Source organism: Sminthopsis crassicaudata, chromosome 1, assembly GCF_048593235.1.
Source record: "Sminthopsis crassicaudata isolate SCR6 chromosome 1, ASM4859323v1, whole genome shotgun sequence".
Lineage (NCBI taxonomy): Eukaryota > Metazoa > Chordata > Mammalia > Dasyuromorphia > Dasyuridae > Sminthopsis > Sminthopsis crassicaudata.
In genome coordinates this window covers 395,533,797-395,553,906 of record NC_133617.1, presented here as the reverse complement: position 1 = coordinate 395,553,906, position 20,110 = coordinate 395,533,797, and the positions used below count along the sequence as shown (strand labels likewise).

The window sequence follows — 20,110 nt, the reverse complement described above, 5'->3', positions numbered from 1 at the left end:
AGTTATTGACTAATTTTAACTCTCCATTGTTTTGACTTAAAGTTCAGTATGCCTTTCACTATGCACCATACTACCGGATGATATGCTTAAGGATATTTGAAGTCTAAATATTAATATTTAATTATTTAAGTTATAAATTCAAGCTTGTAAAAAAAAAGTTTAATTTGGAGGATGATGACAAATTTAAATATTCAAACGAAACTATAAAAGGTGGCAATCAGCCATTTTCTATCAAGGTCAGAACTAGGACAAAAGAGATTGAAGTAAAAGTGATTATCTTTCTAATAGGTTGTTTTTTTAATAGAAGGCCAGACCCAGACATAGGGAAGCCTTCTTTAGAAGATCTTTTAAAGTTACAGATCCTCATTTTCCAGAATAGTTTTAAGAAATAATATGAAGGGAAGGGATCCTAAGTGTTAATATTTAGGATCCCAACTAAGAATACTAGTCAGTTAGACCCCCCACCAAGTGTTCTGCACATGGTAAAAACTTAATAAATGCTTTAATCAAGTTTTCAATTTTAATTTTTCAGTGGCTTATATTTACACTACATGCAAAATCTCAGTATACTTTAACTAGAAATATTTAGAACTCACTTTGCTAATAAAGCTAAGTTACATATTCTCAGGTAATATGAATATTTTGTTAACCATTTAAGCAAAAACTCAAATAAAAGATCAAAAAACTAGGCATATATATACTACAAACCAAAACCAAATTTAAAAAATTAAATTTCCAGATATGCTCTTAAATAACTTAAATACACTGTATTGTTAAGTTAAATGACTTGACTATTATATAGTTCTGAATATAATACATGTACACAGGTCATGATTCTTTATGTTAGGAAATATTACTGTCATCACCATGTCATTTATTTTCTTAATTCTTCAGCACCTCATATACTTTTTACTCTTACTCACATATGCTGCTGAAGACAGCTAATCAAAAGAATACTACAAATTTGTTATCTGATGATACTGGAGAGGCAATCTTTTTACTCCTTCCTTAGTCTGTATCCCACTGTTACAACTGTTTGAAAATCTCTGTTCTCTCCTTAAGCATTCATAGTAGCCCTTTCACAAACTCAGCCCGGATACTAAAATTCATTTCTAATCTTTACCCAGTTACTGGTTCTTTCCCTCCTGAACACAAGAATGCTCAACTCTCTCTTCGTCCTCAAAGAACTACTAGAATCCCATGGTATTGCTTCATATTTTCCTTTTCTTTCTCAAAATCTTTTGAAAGGCTATCTATACTTGGTGCCTCCTCTTCCTTCCATTTCACCTTCTTCTAAACCAAGGATTATTAACCATAGGGTCTTTACTATCAGAAGAGGCTTATGCAAGTGATGTTATATAAGTAAAATCAACAGGCCTCGGCAACACAATGTACAAGGGGGGAGGGGGAGGGTAAAATACAAATAAAGGGTTGATGATACCTAGGTTTGAAACCTGGACAGTGGTGCCTCAATAACATAAAGTTGCAATGGTGGAAGGTTTGGGGGAAAAGATTTAAGATGTAGGACAGCACCTTGTAGGATACCTACAGTTAGCAAACATAACTTTCATGAAGATCTAGTGAAGGAGACCAGGAAGAAACAATCATAGATAGAACCAGGAGAAAATAGTATCACAGAAATCTAAAGAAATGTCAAGATCAATAGTAAGAAAACTTTCCTAGAGATTAAGAAGGAATAAGATTGAGAAAAGGCCATTAGATTGGAGAATTTAAGAAACATTGGTTAACTTTGTAGGGAGCAACTTAGTTTAATGATGAAGTTCTAGAAGCCAAACTACTGAAAGTTGAAGATGGGGGCAACTAGATAGTGCAGCAGATAAAGCAATGGCTCTAAACTCAGAAGGATCTGAGTTCAAATTCTGCCTCAGACATTTAATACTTACTAGCTGCATGACCCTGGGCAAGTCACTTACTCCCAATTACCTTGCCAGAACAAAGAGAGAAGTGGAAGTATTAATTGTACATGATTTCCTTAAAAAATTTAGCCACACAAAGAAATGAAAACTGAGTGGATGTGTATAAGTTAGGGAAAGCTGAATAAGTTATGGTATATGAATGTTAAAGAATATTATTGTTCTATAAGAAAATGACCAGCAGGATGATTTCAGAGGTCTGGAGAGACTTATATGAACTGATGCTAACTGAAATGAATAGAACCAAGAGAACACTGTACACAGCAACAAGATTGATTATATGATGATCAATTCTGATAGGCGTGGCTCTTTTCAACAATGAGGTGATTCAGATCAATTTCAATGGTCTTGTGATAAGGGGAGCCATCTACATTAGAGAGAAGCCTCTGGGGAACTGAGTGTGAATCACAACACAGTATTTTCACCTTTTTTGCTATTACTTGCTTGCTTTTTTTCCCCTCATTTTTTCCCCTTTTTGAGCTTTCTTGTGCAGCATGACAATTGTAGAAATGTTCGCACATATTTTAACATATATTGGATTACTTGCTGTCTAGGGAAGAGGAGAAAAGGAGAAAAAAAATTGGAACACAGGGTTTTGCAAGGGTGAATATTGATTACTACACAGGTTTTGAAAATAAAACGCTGTGATTTAAAAAAAAAAAAAAAGAATTTAGCTACAAATTGAAGGGAAAAAAAAGAATTTAGCTACAAAAATGAAGATGAGAATTTCTGAGGATGGGGAAAATATACAAATATTTTGTAGGAAAGAAGCCCATAGACAAAAGGATATTTAGGATGACAGAGAAAACAATCTATTAGAGAAGGGATAGAATGTGACCATTAGTGCAAGAAAGGGGATTAGCCCTGGCAAAGAAACAGGCCAATTCTTCATAGGAAATAAGGGTAAAGGAGGAGAAAAAAGACAGAAGGCATTTGGGTGCTAGTTGAGGAGGGGAGACAGAGGTCTAGATGAATGGACTGAAAAAACATTTTTTTTTTCCAGTAAAATATGAGATAAAGTTCTCAGCTGAAAAGGTAAAAGGAATCAAAGACATGAGGGATGAAAAGGTGTGGAAACAGTGAGTTAATTAGAAATCTGTAAAAGGATTGCCTGGCAGGAACAAGGGCTCAGGTAAAGTCATATAAGGTCAATGTTAGTGGACCCAATCAGCATTTTTTTGTAATCTTCTCCAGTTTTATTTAGCAGCATGAACAAAGGAAGAAGATAATGGCCAGGTAGAGGCTGAGGTCTAGTTGGTAAAGATCAATATATGGGGGCAAGAGACTAAAGAAAAAGACAAGAGAATTTGGTTCACCAAGGGATCAAGATGGGGAAGGGAAGAAAATATAATCAGTGCAGAGATGATTGCCTGGAAGTAAACTGTGAGATAGTGGGGATTGAAGGTCATTGTGTGGATGAAAGAATGGTGCTTGATTAGGATCAGATAATGCAATTTCAGAAATCGTGAAGAAGTGATGCATCTGTGGGGGAATGGCAAAATCAAGATTATGTGTGGTTAAGGTAGAGTGGAGATCATGGGAAATAAGTAAAATGAGGAATCGAGGTTAGTATGTGTGAAGGAATACAGTATGAACTCATTGAGAAAGGGGAGCATCCTAAAGGTTGCTAAATAGATAAAAAATTTGATTGGGTGGTATTGGATTGCACGAACAAGAAAGAATGAGAACCAAACAATAATTACTTAAGCAAAATTGGTGGAATACCAGCAATACTTAAGCAAAATTGGTGGACAGAATTAAGAAATACCTGTTCATTTCATTTTGCTTTAAACACAAGGGGACATTGTTATTTTATTTTTAAAGTTTACATCACAAGGAGGCTGATTTTCAGAAAAGTCTGGGAAGTCTTAAATGAACTAATGCTGAGTAAAGTAAGCAGAAACAGGAGAACATTGTACAAAGAAACGGCAAGGTTATGTGATGATTAACTATTAACTTCTCAGCAATACAGTGATCTAGGACAATTCTAATAGATGTGCCATCCATATCCAGAGAGAACTATGCAAACTGAATGGATTGAAGCATAGTAACTTCATCATTTTTGTTGCTTTGTTTTTTCTTTCTCATGGTTTTTTCCCTTTTGGACTGATTTTTCTTGTACAACATGACAAATATGGAAATGTTTAGAAAGATTGTATATCTAATTGCTTGCTATCTTAGGGAAAGAGGAGAAAAAATCTGGAACAAAATCTTTAAAAAAGAATGTTTAAAACTATGTTTACATGTATTTGGAAAAATAAAATATTGAAAAAAATAGTTTATATTGTTTTGTATGAAAAATATTAAGTGGTACCTATATAGTCCCATGTAAATATTTTCAGTATATTCAGATGTGTTTTCCCTAACAAATTGACTACTTTACTGGGCTTATAATAAGCTGCTCCCATTTTAACATTTTATTTAATGTATCACATATTACATTTGATGTATATTCTATATCATAAAAGTGAGTGCTATTTATACTTGATAAATATTAGAATCCTTCATTAAGGGCTTACTATCAGATAATAAGCATTTATTAAGTCTCTACTATGTGGCAGGCCCTGTGCTAAGTAACAGAAACAAAAGTGAAAGAGTCCCTAATCCAAAGTCGTTTACATTAAGAAAAAAGAGCATGCATGCACACACACAGATCTGTGTGTGTGTGTGTGTGTGTGTGTGTGTGTGTGTGTGTGTGTGTGTGTGAGAGAGAGAGAGAGAGAGGAAGAAAGAAAGAAGGGGGGGAGAAATTTAGAAAATACTCAAAATAACTTATTAGGAAAAATACTAGTAACTGGAGGAAGGAGGAAGAGAGGATCAGGAAAGGTTTTCAAGTAGAATAAAATTCTTTAACTGAATCTTAAAAGAAAATTAGGAATTTAAGAGGAGCTAACAGGGAAACCCCTGGGGTTTATTAAATACTGGAATGATATGGTCAGATCTTTTCCCAAGACAACTGTATGGAAATATGCAAGAAACCTAAGTAATCCTTAATATATAAATTGCATGATAATTCTTCTAACAATTCCCAAAAGGCAGAAACAAATTCATGCATTATCTGTAGCATAAAGTTGAAAATTTAATTAATATAACAGAGCTTTGTTTAACATTACTAGCACTATCCTTCAATCAAATCAATCAACAAATATATATCTGGAACACACTATGAACAATTGGGGAACAAAATGTAAACCATAAAAAGTAATAACTTTTATATGGTAACAAAAGCTTGCTTTCATTTGGTTAAAATATTCAAGAGCATAAAACAGAAGTGTTACCAGGAAGAGGAAAAAAAACAACAAAAAATTGAAGTCAATGTTCAAGAATATTTATGGAAAATTATATACTTCTTATTTGAAATGTTAGCTTGATACCCAATGAAAACGAAAGTAATATTATTTTCTTTACATTGGGTAAAGTGTTTTCCTTACATTAAAGATACGAAAGTCCGTGTCTTTTTACTTGTCTAGTTGTCACGTGAGAGAAGTAGAGCCATTTGTGGTTTCTATGTGAAAATTTCTATCAACTAAAAGTCCCCAAAATATCTTTTGCAAGGACACAGAGAGAAAAAAAGCACTTCATAAATAGCTATATCCTCAGAAAGAACTGAGGAAGCTGCAATTTTGTTTCTACAGAAGAATTTGCAATTCCTAAAAGTTAGCCCCAGAGGAGAAAAAAAAAAAAAAATCAAATAACACAGAGTTAATAGATATAAAACATTAAAACTTTTCTTTCATGCAGATGCATCATTTTAAGATCAAACTGGTCAGCCAAAAACAACCCCTCCCCCCTAAAAAAACAAAAACCAATCTCAAAAGAGGAAAAACTACTATTTTTTTTCCAAATCAGAAAAGGGATTCAATCTAACTGCAGATAATTTCATGTGATAAATTTTTTCATTCTTTTATCATTAAGAGTGAACCCCAGCAGGAGGTTTTAAAAAAAGATACTATTTTACTGACTCTCCCCTCTTTCAAAGACCGAATTGTGGCATAAACCTTTGAGTTTTGGGATTTTTTAAAAAAAAATTTTTTGCTGAGGCAATTGAGGTTAAGTGACTTGCCCAGAAGTCACACAGCTAAGAAGTGTTAAGTGTCTTAGGCCAGATTTGAACTCAGGTCCTCCTGACTTCAGGGACGGTACTATATCCATTAGGCCACCTAGCTGCCCCGGAGTTTTTGTTTTGTTTTTTAAAGTTATCAACTATTCTGATGTCTGAGAAAATATAGGAGCATTAAGTCTTCTTAATAATGTAGACTGTAATTCAGAATCAAAATACTATATCATCTTTGATGATCCATATTATCAACACATCTGGAATGGGATGACAGTGTGTGTGTGTCTTGAAAGTATATACTGATGAGGCCCCAAAAAATGATACTAATTGCCCAAGACCTCATATGTTAACGAAGAATGAATGCGGAATAACCTAAGCTCAAGATGTCTTTTAACTAGTGGTACAATTTAACTAAAGACAAGTGAATTAGAACACTGCAATTTTATTGTATAGTAAGCAAATGTCTCTCTCCTTTAAATACATTCAGTTCGACAGGATATTCAGATAAGGTTATATAAGATTCATAAGAATTACAGATTTAGAGCTGGAAGGTCTTGGATTTCATTAAGTTCATGCTACTGATGAGGAAAATGAGGATGCAAAAGGTTAAGTAAAGGTAAAACAGGAGATAATAGTATAAAGTGAGAGCTGGGATTTAAAACTAAGTCACAGAATCTCAAAGTTTCAAGGGACCTCACAGTACTACTTGTCCAATCCGTAGCTGAACAAAAATCCACGCTACAACATACCTGACAAGTGGTCATCCAGCCTTTGCTTGAAGACCTCCAGTGACAGGAAACCCACTACCTCCTGCAGCCCATTGCACTTTTTCAACAGCTATAATTGTTAGAAGTTAAATTAGAAAACGATAATCTCAAAGGTCTCCTGCAGCTCTCATTATGTCCACCTTATTTGTCAAGTCATTATGAAGTAAACAATCTCTAATTCAACAGGTTAATCCTGGATATCTGGGGACTGTTTTTGCTAGTCTGTGAATAAATGAGAAGGTGAAGACTGAGTTAATCCAATATTTTAGTTTCTTATGTTGACCTTTCTGAAACAGTTTGCATGAAGAAAACACGTGACGTAAAAACAAAAGGCATCAAAACAACTAACTTTTTTTAAAAAGGACCAATTTAATGCACAAGTGTCAAAGGTTTTTAACAATCAGTTCAAAAGAATTTCAAACTGTTACCAATAACAGAATTGCAAATCAGAACTCTGGTTTTTACTGTCACTCCCAGTAATTTGGTAATGACAAAAAGATGGGAAATCAATATTGGGTGGTGAGAGGAAACACTGGTACAATGTTACTAGGAAGTGGTCCAATGATTGAGTGTTGCTTTTGTAACTGTGAATAAAAATTTAACAACATGTCTATACATTTTGACCCAAAGATCCCACTACCACAAAGAGATCCTATAAACATTAAAACATTTAGCAGAATTTTTAAAGAAACAAAAACAAAGTAGATACTTATTGTTCAGGGAATAACTAAACAAACTGTGGGACACAAATGTAATGGAATATGTAGATACTCATTGTTCAGAGAATAACTTAAACAAATTGTGGAGCACAAATGTAATGGAGTATTAAAATGCCTTGAGAAACAATGGAAACAAGGAATACAGAGGATGGACACATATATGAACAAGTACAGGCTAAAATAAAACCAAACAAGTAAAAACATACACAACAATATAAATATACAGAACAACAAAAACAATTATTAGTTCTGAAGAGATGAGAAAATGCACCTCATTCTCTTCTTAGCCAACATCAGGAACTATGAATACTATTTGATGATATGTTCATTAACTGATAGCTGATTCTCCCTCTTTTTATTGTTACAGGGATGGTTCTCTGGGTAAGGGAGGAGTGATATTTTTAAATGCAGTTAATGTATATCCCCATAATAGATAGAAAAAAAAAAAAATTTATGTTTGTGAAGCACCAAACTGTGCCTCACTCCAAAGAGTTGAATAATAGTGCTGGTAACTTTCCATTCAATGGATTCAAAGAAAATACTTATTTCTATATGCAAATTGGCTTCCATTGCCCTAAGATTACCTAAAAAGATTTCCCACTATCTTTTAAAGTAGCACCCACATTTGTACTACCACAAATGGGATCACAAAAAGGCTTACAAAAATAAATTCAAAAAATTTTAGAACTGGAAAATATCTTTAAGAGATCAATCCAGTATCTTCATTTTATAGAGAAAGAGGCCCAGCTTCTCAATACTAATCTAAAGATTTTAAAGTGGCCAATGTACTTCCAGCATTTCACTAAGTATACCCCCTTTCTCCCTATAACCTGGTTGACTAGGTAATCCTCACATATATACATTTACTCCTCTTTTATGTAATCAAGTAAAAAATCCTCCGTGATTCTCCTCTCACAATGCAGATCATTAGATATTTGAACAGGAATTAAATTTACAGGAGACTAGAGCAATCTATAGCTCTGTAATACCTCATTTCTAAGATGTAATCTATAACTTCTGACCTTTGGTGAAATGTCAGAAAGATTCACATATGAATTATTGAATATAATTTAAGATAAATTCAATTACTGATTTAAAAAGGGAAAGAAAACACTAATCTAGCCCACTTCTCTTTTTCATACACAAAAAAAGCATGAGACCTTAACAAATGCTTTGTTAAAATTGAAGTTTCCTATTTTCATCATTCCCTTGGTCTATCATTCTAGTAAGTCATTAAAAAAAAAAAGAATATGATCTGCTCTTAATGAAGCTATTCTGGTTCTAACTGCCACTTCCTTTTCTAGATAATATTCATTAACCACAGAAATTAGGTATTTTCCTTTTTCCATTACTACAACAGCTCTCCCATCTTTGATGACCAGTTCTTTCATTAAGCTAAGTTGTACATAGTTCATCTGGACCAGATGGTCTTCAACACTTCAACTTGAGCTTGGCTCTCTAATAACTTCAGAATTATCTATTGGCTATTTCTGTCCTATCCTTTGCGATCTAAAAATCATCCCTATTGTCAAAGAAAACAAAAGTAGCAAAAGGGATGAATAATCTTACATTCTTATCACCTCAACCACTCTTAACATACCTGATCTGAGTCAAGGTTCCATCCTCTCTGTGATTTTCCTGTTTTTTTCCTCAAACTTTCTATTGTCTTTAGCTTTTCTCACCAGACTAGAATTCATTAACAGTGGGGTCACTTGAATACTTTTATTGTTTTTGTATCCGTATACTATTGTGTGTCCTTCTATATTCTGTACTTATTCACAGAGTGGAGGCCATCAGTTAGGGAAGGAGTGTTATGGAACATTAAGAAACACTCAGCAGGCTGATTTCATAAAGGCCTAGAGAGACTTACACAAACTGATACTAAATGAAATGAGGAGAACCAAGAGAGCATTGTACATAGCAACAAGAAGACCAGACCATGTTATGATCAACTCATGGATTTGGCTTTTTTCAGCAATGAGGTGATACTGGCCAATTCTAACAGAATTGTGATAGAGTCATCTGCACTAAGAAAGGGAACTGTCAAGTCTGAATGTGGATCACAACATATTATTTTCATTTTTTTTTTGCTGTTGTTGTTTGCCTGTGTTATTCTATCATTTTTTTCCCCTTTCTGATCTGATTTTTCTTGTGCAGCAGATAAATTCAGAAATATGTTTAGAAGAAATTACACGTTTAACCTATATTGGATTACTTGTATAAGGAGAAAAATTTGGAACACAAGGTTTTGCAAGGGTGAATGTTTAAAATTATATTTGCTTTTATTTGCATGGATTTTGAAAACAAAACTGTATTATAAAAAAAAAAAATTTTAATAAAATGACTATTTTCTCTGAAATCTTTTATCTTCTCTCTAAAATTCCAGGGTGAATATTGTAATCTGTGTAGCTTTTCTTTCCTTTTTAATCACAAATTCTAAAATGCAATCATCACTTTCTTCTAAGATTTCTAACACTGCAATCCAAGCAAGATCCCCAAAATGAATAAAGGACTCATTTTACTTTATCATTATCCAATGAACAAGTGACCACCTGCACCAACTGCAGAGACAGAAGTTCTGGTGGACTACCAGCGCTCACCACTAGTGGAGCAAGGGAGTGACAGTGCCCTGGTCCATCAGTACTCCTTACATGCCCAACCAGAATCAATCAACAAACATTTATTAAATATCTGTGTGGACAGAGGATGCAAAGAAAAAAATAATTCCTTGAACTAAAGCAACTTACATTCTGTAATGGGAGAAAAAAAATACAAATGTAGCCAGAATAAATAAAAATAAGGTAATTTAGGGAGAGTACATTAGAAAAGTGATTGTAAGAGATGGTACTTAAGCTGAGTTGTGAAGTAAACAAGAATTCTACAACTCAGGTCAGCATGGAATACATTCCAGGCATGAACAATAGCCTATTAAAAGGAATAGACAAGAGAAATTAAATATCTTGTCTGAGGAATAGCAAAAGAAAGTCAGGAGAATAAGCCTAAATAGTAATAAACCTAAAAAGGAGAATAAGCACCTAAATAATAATAAACCTAAAAGTTAAGTTGGTTGGTATCAGTTGATAAGGGTTTTAAATATGTCAGTTTTTATGAGATCCTAAAAAGTATTTTTTCAAAGACATACTCAAACCTGTGCTTTAGGAAAATTAGTTTCTCAGCCATGTGGAGTTTCATAGATTCAATAAGAAAGACCACATAGGAAGTCAGTAGAATAGCTCAGGGGAGTGACAAGGATCTAAAACCAGGATGATGTCTATGTTAACCAAGAGGAGAGAGATATGAGAGAAGATGTGGAAGTAGAAATTCAAATAAACTTGGGATGATCAGATATAAAAGAGTGAGAAGTCAAGAAGTCAACTTCTCCAATACACAATCCTTGGAGATGGGAAAGATGGACTAAAGATTTTCAAAATAAAGAAAGCACATAATGCTTGTGTCCCGCAGTACCCAACTATGTACTGCACGAGTCTTCACTTCTCATATAAGTACACATGTAAGTATTAAGTTTCATAGGGATAAAAATATTTCTAAGTTTCTTATGGTATTATTTGATGACTTCTCAATTTTTCTGGATCTTAATTTGTCATCTGTAAACTAAAAAGGGATTTGAGGGAATAGACTAGATGGTTTCTGAGGTCTATTCCACTCTAGAACTATGATTCCATAAAGTATGAAATAAAAATACAAGATCCTTCCAATTCTAAATATACAAATCTAAGAATATATATTTTCAAATTGCCTTTTGTTAGACTCACCTAAATAAAAGTACCTTGTAACTATCATTTCTCATGTATCTACATCTTCAGATTTCAACTTGAATCAGGTTGTTTTCTTTCTTTCTTTTTTTTTTTTTTTGGGGGGGGGAGATTATTTTTTCCCTAACTTTATTCTCCTTTTCAGAAGTCACAAGAAAATTTAAAAACTAAATAAAAGTTTTCTAAAGTGGTTTTTAGATTCAAAATCTGTTAGATAATTTGTATATTTCTAATACATGTACATGTGTACTAACTATATACAAAAGCAAAATTTCAGTTAATATGACTGAGCATTATATGATTATATAAAAATTAAGTACAATTTATCTATAAATTTGACAGTCAAAAAAAAAAAAAATCCCAATCTTCTCTTCCTAATTCTCCAAATCACTACTTTCTTTAAAGTCTTCAAATAAGATAATATATAATTCCAGTTTTCTCTTTTAAAACTTCATTTTTCCTCAAATTTTGATAACACATGGACTTACAACTCTCTAAATTGCTACTTAAATCTCTTTTGATCCTTGGCTCCAATTTAATCTTTTATTAAGTTCACACATTAGCTTAGTTCTCTATGGTTTTATAAATCTGACCTTTTCCCCTTGTCCTACTCATTTTCCAATGCCAGTTTCTTTACCAGTTATTGTTCATGTATGTGACGAGGAAAAGGAGGAATGGAAAATGGCATGAATCTGTATGCAGACACATAGCAAAAATGTAATTTTAAATAAATTCTGAACTATATAAAACTTTACGACTTTCCCCCCATAACATCCAGTTCCCATACCATCTATTGAAATCCCAATATTTCCAGTCCATTACATTCCAGCATGTCTGAATGTATGTGGGAAGAATACATCAGGAGAGCAACTTCAGCAACAAGCTATAAAAAAAAAAATGTCAAGCTAGGAATTTAAGTACTCACAATGGGATTGGATTAATTTATATAAAATAAGACTTACGTCCAGTTCAAAAAACAGTTCTCTTTCTTTACTTGCTATTTCATAATCTGCTCGAAGGGCCAAGTCATGAATTTTTGTACATTCTCCTAAATCCATGCGCTGTGAAGAGGAAAAAAAAAAAAAAAGGCAACACGTATTAATGCATGAAATTTTACCTATTACAAAAAGCAACTAAAAAAGACTGGCATATTTAATTATTCATTTGATTCATCAAGGCTTTCAAATTCCCAAGCCAACTTTAGAAAATTAAGAAAAAGCTTTTTCTCTACAATACTCTAAACTTTATGAATTTTTACAGATATTACATTAACAGCTAAGGAGGGACAAATTGCTATTAGTCTCACGTTATTAAGGAATAATATGTATATATTACATAAGACATGGAAAAAACACCATCATACTATAATTAGCTTACCTTTGCCAATTTTATACTGCCATCTGTCATGTCAAATTCATTCTGTTATCTGCCAAATGATTAGTGCATTTGACCCATAAATCTCAAAAAATTCATATTAGGAAGCAGTTGATTAAAAGCAATGAATAACCAAAGGATTCCAACATTAGCAAAGCTCTCAGAAGATCCGCTTCAACTATAAACCAAGGCAACAATCAATTTATAACATCCCTGCCAAGTAGTCATCCAGCCTGCCTCTCCCTAAAGAGCTCATAATAGATTAATACAGTCCATTCCATTTTCAGACATGTCTTGTTATTAGGAAGTTTTCTCCTCTTTCTCTAAATCTGCCTTACATATTCCATGAGGCCAAACTGAACATGTCTATAAAACAGATTAGTCAAGATGACCAGTTTGATCAACTTTAAGTTTTCATACAGATAAACAAAGACAATATTTAAAGTTAGTCCTAAAGCTTCCTAATTGTAACCATTACTACTGATGATACTAAATGAAGAACTTATAGAGACAGAGAGAGAGAAGAAGAGGTAATCAGGCAAAGGTAGAAGCAAAACAAACATGGAGATTTAGGTTCATATGGAGTTTTTATGTATCTAAAAGAGGTACAGACAGCTACATCAACTTGGGGTCTCCAAAGCTCTAGATCTAGGAAACTCTCGAGTTTCCTTTGTGAATTATTCCTGACATGTGCAAGCTACCAAACTTATGAGGAAACAGCTAGAACTGCTGTGGTCAAAACTCCTTCCCTGTAATCCTGATATTCCCCCAAATCAGTCATCTATGAGCATTCAGTCTTTGGTCCCGACTTTTGGAGAAACAGACAACTGAAATGACCTTGACAAACAGAAAACTTATCAAAAAAGCCAACTTATTTCCATTTAACTCTACCTAATCTTCTAGTCTTTGAACTTTAGAATGAAACTACCTTATCTCTTCCAATAAGTGTGAATAAAGACCTTCAGATCTCAGCAGTCATATATTCCAATTTGCCAAAAGACAGATAGAAAGTGACAGAGCTGATATTCAATTCCAGTTAAAGAGGGGTTAAGTGATCAAGAGCTACCCTATCCAGGAAAGTTGGTTTAAGCTCCAACTCTCTTCAACCATGGATTACTTAAGTCTTTCTAACCTTTAGTTTCCTCTTTAATGGAATGGAGATAATACCAGTAAAACCAACTTTTATAAGGTTATTATGAAGTTAAAAAAATGAAAGGCATATGAATTATGAACTTTAAAATATATAAAATTCTTTATTATTTGCTCCAGCACTGTTTACATAATATACAATCTCTATGGTATTTGCCTTTAGCAGCATTATTTTAAAGAGGCTTTTCCTCTCTTCTTTTGCCATTAAAAAAAAATATCAAGTCTCCCCTCTTCCCCCCCCAAAAAGCCAAATTTATCTCCTGATAATGATCTAGTTCCCTCTCCTAAGGAGATGATTTATTTAAAAAAAAAAAAAAGAAAGAAAGAAAAAAGAAAACAACATTTAAGCAAAACTGATTGACAAATCAAATGACATCTCTGTACATTCATTCCTCTTTGTAATGAGAGGAAGGACTGATGTTTCTTTTCTTTCTCTGTTTTCTGGAACCATTGTTTACTGTAAGTTTCAGTTTTTTCATGATTAGCAGATAATTTTGATTTCTGCAGAATCTTGGAGTTATCTATATGTGAGCAGCAAATGGTGGGAGTTTTCCAGAGTTAGTTGGGCAAGACATGATTTGACAAAAAGAAGGAGAAAAGAAGGAGGATGATACATCAGAGCAGGACCACGTACTCAACATTAACTCGGAGTTTAGATGAAAAGAAACAAAGTGAAAGCCAAGTAAGATCAATGGCCTGAACAATACTGAGGAAAAAAAGAAATGGGGGTCCCAACGAGGAGGAAGAATAGATTTAGAAGTGAGGCACAAGGAGAAGTAGAAAGACAGGTTATGCTGACATAAAGGAAGTTCAGAAAGAAAATTCAGAATTTCAGAGCATGACCATCCCTGCATAAGACTAAAGTGGAGTTAAGATCATCATAAGAGGTAAAAAGAGTTTGAGGAGCTGGAATTTGTATATTGAAGTATAAGGACAGGGATCAGTTCCAAACACCTTCACTGTGAACAAATCAGTTACACTTTGAAAAGGAAAAAACTTTTAAGCCCAAAAGATGAAAAATTCTTAACCATACAAAGGGTCAACTTGTGGGATGACCATCTGAAATATACTTATATTCATTTTTCTTAAAATGAATTCCAAATATAGAAACAAACGTGGTTATTCTTGCCCTAAGTTTTTCTTAAGATTACTCAGGCAACATTTGATTCAAGTCTCTTATTACAAAAGTAGAATTTTTTAAAAATGTACACCCCCCCCAGACAATAATTGCCCCACTTCATAATTCTTCCTGCTTTTTTTTCCTAAATAATCATAATCATTAGTTAAAATAAAAATAGATAAGAGGATTTTTAGACACTTAATTCTATCCCATGGACTATTTTAAAAGACCTACCATGTACAATAATTTACAGTTAATTACTTAAGAGAGACCCTAAGAATTTTCATCAGAGATGACAGTGTAGCCTATTCAGCTAATCAAATATATTTAATGGAACTAGATTGATCAGACTAAATTTCAATCATAGATAAAAAGAGAAAACATGGAAATGCAAGAAGTTTCCCCCAAAGTACATTCAAATTCAAAAAACATTTTACAAATCTGGCTTTTTTCATCCTTACTGTTAGCACCTAGAGGCCCTGAGAGACCATTGAATTCAACTGCCTCATTTTTATCAGAGGAAAATTCATCCCAGATTAAATCCTTTTATCTAATCACATAGCACTGCAGTTAAGAGAACAGAGGACAAAATGACTTTCCTTAGTCCAGATTCAATATACCCCAACCCTGCTACTAGTTCATGCTCTACCAAAGTTCTAACAACTGGGCCCTTAAATGAGCTATAATGACCAAATTCTGCACTCTGTACTTCATTTGGCCTTGATAATTGAATTCTCATCTAATTCCCTTGTGCTCAAGTCCCTGCCTTAATACCTTGCTTTATACTGTACCCCACTTCCAATAATATTAAGGTTCTGTTTTGCTATCTCATTAGTTCTCAGGGATTAGAACCTAGACTAAACACACACAGTTTTAGTATCTTAGTTCCATTACCTATGACCCTAAAATTCAGAGACATGATGTTATCTGCTCCTGGGATCCAAATCACCTGAGCAGTTCTTAATTGTGTCATTGACCCAACTGATCCCACTCCTCACCTCCCCCCAATCTCATGTAGTATATCTTCATACATAATAGAAATACCAAATTTCAGTCAGAAATCAGTGAAAATAAAAATATAATTTTTTTCACCATGATTCCCCGCCCCTCTTCTCTCAGAGTATATAGACTCCCAAGATAAGAACGACTGCTTTAAAATCTTTTCCACCATTACCTAAGTAAGAAGAGCAATTCAAAGAGTATTGCATACAAGTATGGGAGCTGTCCCCTTTAGTAGGATACGCCTTTAAGTAATTTCCTCTAATCAGTACTAGAGTAACTAGAGTATGAAGACTATTTGCACCAATTTAAAGCTTTCTCTCAGAACAATATTCTACATATATATAATTACTATGCTATATAGTGTGTATTGCTATTTATTATAAAAGAGACAGTTTTCATATTATTCTAGTATTTTTGGACTATATCTTAACTAAGAATGTTATTGAGAATTTTTCCAAACTCAAATTCATTCAGCTATGTGTCCTCCTCCCTTATTCCTTCAGTAGGCAAGTCTTCCAAGCTCTTTTTTTGTCAGATTCTTTTGGCAATCTGATGAAGTTTATGAATCTCTTCTTAGAATGTTTTAATGAATAAGAGACTGCAAAGGAAAGCAATTACATTGAAACACTAAATGTTCTTTATCAAAATATAACATCACTTCACTCATGAATCCCTAGAAGGTATGGATACCAGGTTAAGAATTCTAGCTTTTTGAAGGGATTTTAATAAGCCCACAACTACTTTAAAGTCTACAAAAATCATAAAGTATATGTTCATGGTAGAACATGCAAAAAAACTGGATACTGCTTTACAAATATTAGTAATCAATAATTATTAGTTATCTTAAACCTAGATTTGGTAAAATGAAATCTAGGAAGGGAAACTCTGAAGTAGGTGGTTTTAGGACAAATAAAAAAGGAAGTACTTCCATACAGAAAATAACAAAGATGGTAGAAAACAGGGAAATCTTTAATCTAAGATGTCATATAAATAGAAAATAGGGTTAAATATAGGACACCAAGGACCCCCACTCCTCCTCAATGGTTGTAGTGAGAAAGTGCTTTGTAAACTACAAAACATGAAAATGTGAGCTTTTAGGACACTATTACAGGTAAACTAAAACTGTTGTAAGATATAGTCCACATTTTGCTAACATCACAAAAGGCAACTTCTCCCATAATGTTCCAGTATCTCAACAATTCTAATATTTAAATTAAAATTACTCCTACACAAATTTTTTTTTAGAATTTTTTTTCACAGTATATATGTATGCATGAGTAATTTTTTTTATAATATTATCCCTTGTATTCATTTTTCCAAATTATCCCCCTCCTCCATTCCCTCCCCCGATGACAGGCAATCCCATACATTTTACATGTGTTACAATAAAACCTAGATACAATATATGTGTGTAAATGCCATTTTCTTGTTGCACATTAAGTATTAGATTCCGAAGGTATAAGTAACCTGGGTAGATAGACAGTAGTGCTAACAATTTACATTCACTTCCCAGTGTTCCTTCTCTGGGCCTACACAAATTCTTATCACAGAGAACAGTGAATCATATGAAGCACCACTCCAGTGAAACAAAACTATTGTATATTAGAGGAAATTTAAATGTAAGAACAATAGTAATCCTGGGAATTCCCTTAAGTTGCAGCCAAGTCTGATACCTAAGCTGACAAATTTCCCTTTAATGTATAGTTTTCATTCTGAAATAAAGTACATATAAGTGAGAAGCCATTTAGTTATAACACTAAGTCAGAAGTGAATATTGCTTTCTAAACAGGATTACCAAGCATAGTTGTTTGCAAAGAATAAGTATTGAACACTTACAAGGAATATGAGTTCAAGTTAAGAAGTTAAAAATTTCAAAATATCAGCAACTGTACAAATTCCAGACCAGAAAACTCAAAAGACAACTATTACAAGAAGCCTTTGACAGAATAAAACCTACTCAATGGACCACTGTCATCATCTTGTTTCTTTTGCCCCCAAAAGGACATTTGAAAACTACTTCAATGACACCAAGAGTAGTAGTTAGCAGATACTTTTACCCTTTTGTAACATTATCCATTGTTACTAGCTGAGTAAACTAGATAAAATTAGCCAATCTAACTTTACTATAACTAAGAGCATTCTAACCTGGATCACACAGAATTACAATCCTAACAGCAGCTTCTGTTTCTATAGTGTTTTCCTCACATCCACACCTTAAAGATTAACCCTATTTTATTGTTAATAGTTCTAGTGAGGCTATCTTGCCCAAGATAATTCAACTAGAAAGTAGCAGATCATGACCAGAGAACCAGGAGTTTTTTTCTCTCCCAAAGGGCAAAAGGAATCTAAGTTCTCAAAGCAGTTTTGCTCACCACTCCATTCCCTTGTATCTCGTCTGAAACTACCAAAAACAAGTGTACTGATTCTTTCAGTAACTTACCTCTATTAAATTCCATTCAAAACTTGCTTCTCACTTCTCAACTTCATAGCCAATTACATTTCCTTAAAATATGAACCCTAAGAGAACTCTCCACTATTCCACCCCATAATCTCTGTGTATTAGGAAATTTCCAAGGTTTTATTCCTTAGTGAAAAACACACCACCAAAATAGAGTATTCAAGAAGTCAGGAAAAACTAGAAACTTATAGTAGCTACCCCAAGCATTGAAGAATGCTAAAACTGTAAAAAAGGCTTCAGAGCTTAAATTATTAACCTTTTTATATCATAGACTCTCTGGTGGTCTGATAAAGCCTATGAACCACTTCTCAGAATAATGTTTTTAAATGCACAAATTACAATTTTCTTATATTTTTCTAAGTGGCCTATACTTACCTCAATACCAGAACTATTTGAAGATAATCAAAAGATGTTTAATTATTATGTAGTACTTAATAAAGTATTACTACAAATGGGAACTTAAAATTAATCTCACAATAAATATGTACTCTAAATCTGAAAAATGTCAGTGCTCAAAAAGAATGAGATTTCAATAATTTTTTTTAAAAAAGTTGAAATGATTCCTTTTCAGCTTCTTCCATGCACAATTCTAGAATCCTGGATTGTTCCCACTACTGCTTTCCTATCAGAATGTTTATGAATGGTGAAAATTATGATCACTACTAAGTAACAAAAGACTGATATATAAATAGCTGTAGCATTATCAAACACCCTATTCAAACTGTAGCTACAAGCTATGTTAGTCAAGTTACCAACTTTTGTAATACCAAAGATTAAACTAACAGTGCTTTTCTCCTGGCTCTCCAAGTAATAAAAGACAAAGTAATAACTCATCAGAAAAAATCCTCTCTTAGAACATGCACATCATCCTTTAATACTTTTAAGCATCTATATAGCTTTGTTATTCTCCACCAATACAGAATTGCTACTATTCTATAATTTAGTAGATGGTTTTCAGGAATTACTGTGGCTTAAAAATTCATCACCCTGCAGCTAATCTGGTTATAAATGTTTCTGAATTTAGCTAGTGTTTTCTACTTTGATAGCAGGGAATAGTAGCCCAATGAGATGGTCCTCAGATGAAAGACATACAATTCATCCATTAATAGTATCCATTTCTAATGATGCTATGTTAAGAATTAAACCTCTTCTCTTCTAGTGGTGAAGTAAAGAACACATAAGAAAATAAATGAGATAGTTTATCACAAAATAATAGTTGGTATTGTGTGAGTCAGAAGCATTTCATTTGCAAACATTTGTACTATAATGGCAAAAAGCCTTTAAAAATCTAAGTTCATGCTCAGTGCCAAAATAAACCCTTTAGTGAATGTATGCTATCCAGTCTTCAAAACTATTAGAAAAAACACTACATCTAAGGAAACCATCACTAGTACTTGCAGAACTATATGTAAGGCCTTGCTTTAATAGGGAGATTAAAAAAAAATTTTAAACCTCTAGCCCTCAAGGAATTTATACTCTACATTTTTTGTCTATTCCTACAATGATATATATGTAAAATAAACCAAATCAACCTTCTAGTTAATAGGAGGGGGCATCCTTCCCTAGTTTAAATCCTTGGGCTACACAGAGAGGGCTTTTTTTAAAGGTTTAATGATCAGTTCCATAGAGATTTAGCATAAGAGTAGACACTTTTCCCCTCCCCAAGACAAGCAATCTGATATAGGTAATATAGGTTAACTATGTGCAATCCTTTTATTTTCATATATGCCATCATGTGCAAGAAAAAAAGACCAAAA

General features: G+C 33.3%; 1 protein-coding gene across 6 annotated transcripts in view; it reads right to left on the bottom strand.

The window, feature by feature from the left end:
- The window catches only part of LUC7L (LUC7 like), a 41,258-nt gene that overhangs the window by 16,181 nt on the left and 4,967 nt on the right, over positions 1 to 20,110 (bottom strand). For 4 of the 6 annotated variants that reach the window (XM_074279832.1, XM_074279829.1, XM_074279828.1 and 1 more), the window contains one exon: positions 12,213 to 12,311. In XM_074279832.1, coding sequence (XP_074135933.1) covers positions 12,213 to 12,308 — 96 coding nt within the window. In that variant the 5' untranslated portion in view covers positions 12,309 to 12,311. Of the gene's footprint in view, positions 1 to 6,740; positions 6,829 to 12,037; positions 12,134 to 12,212; positions 12,312 to 20,110 lie in introns of those variants that run through there. The other 2 variants (XM_074279831.1, XM_074279830.1) reach the window with 2 other exon arrangements.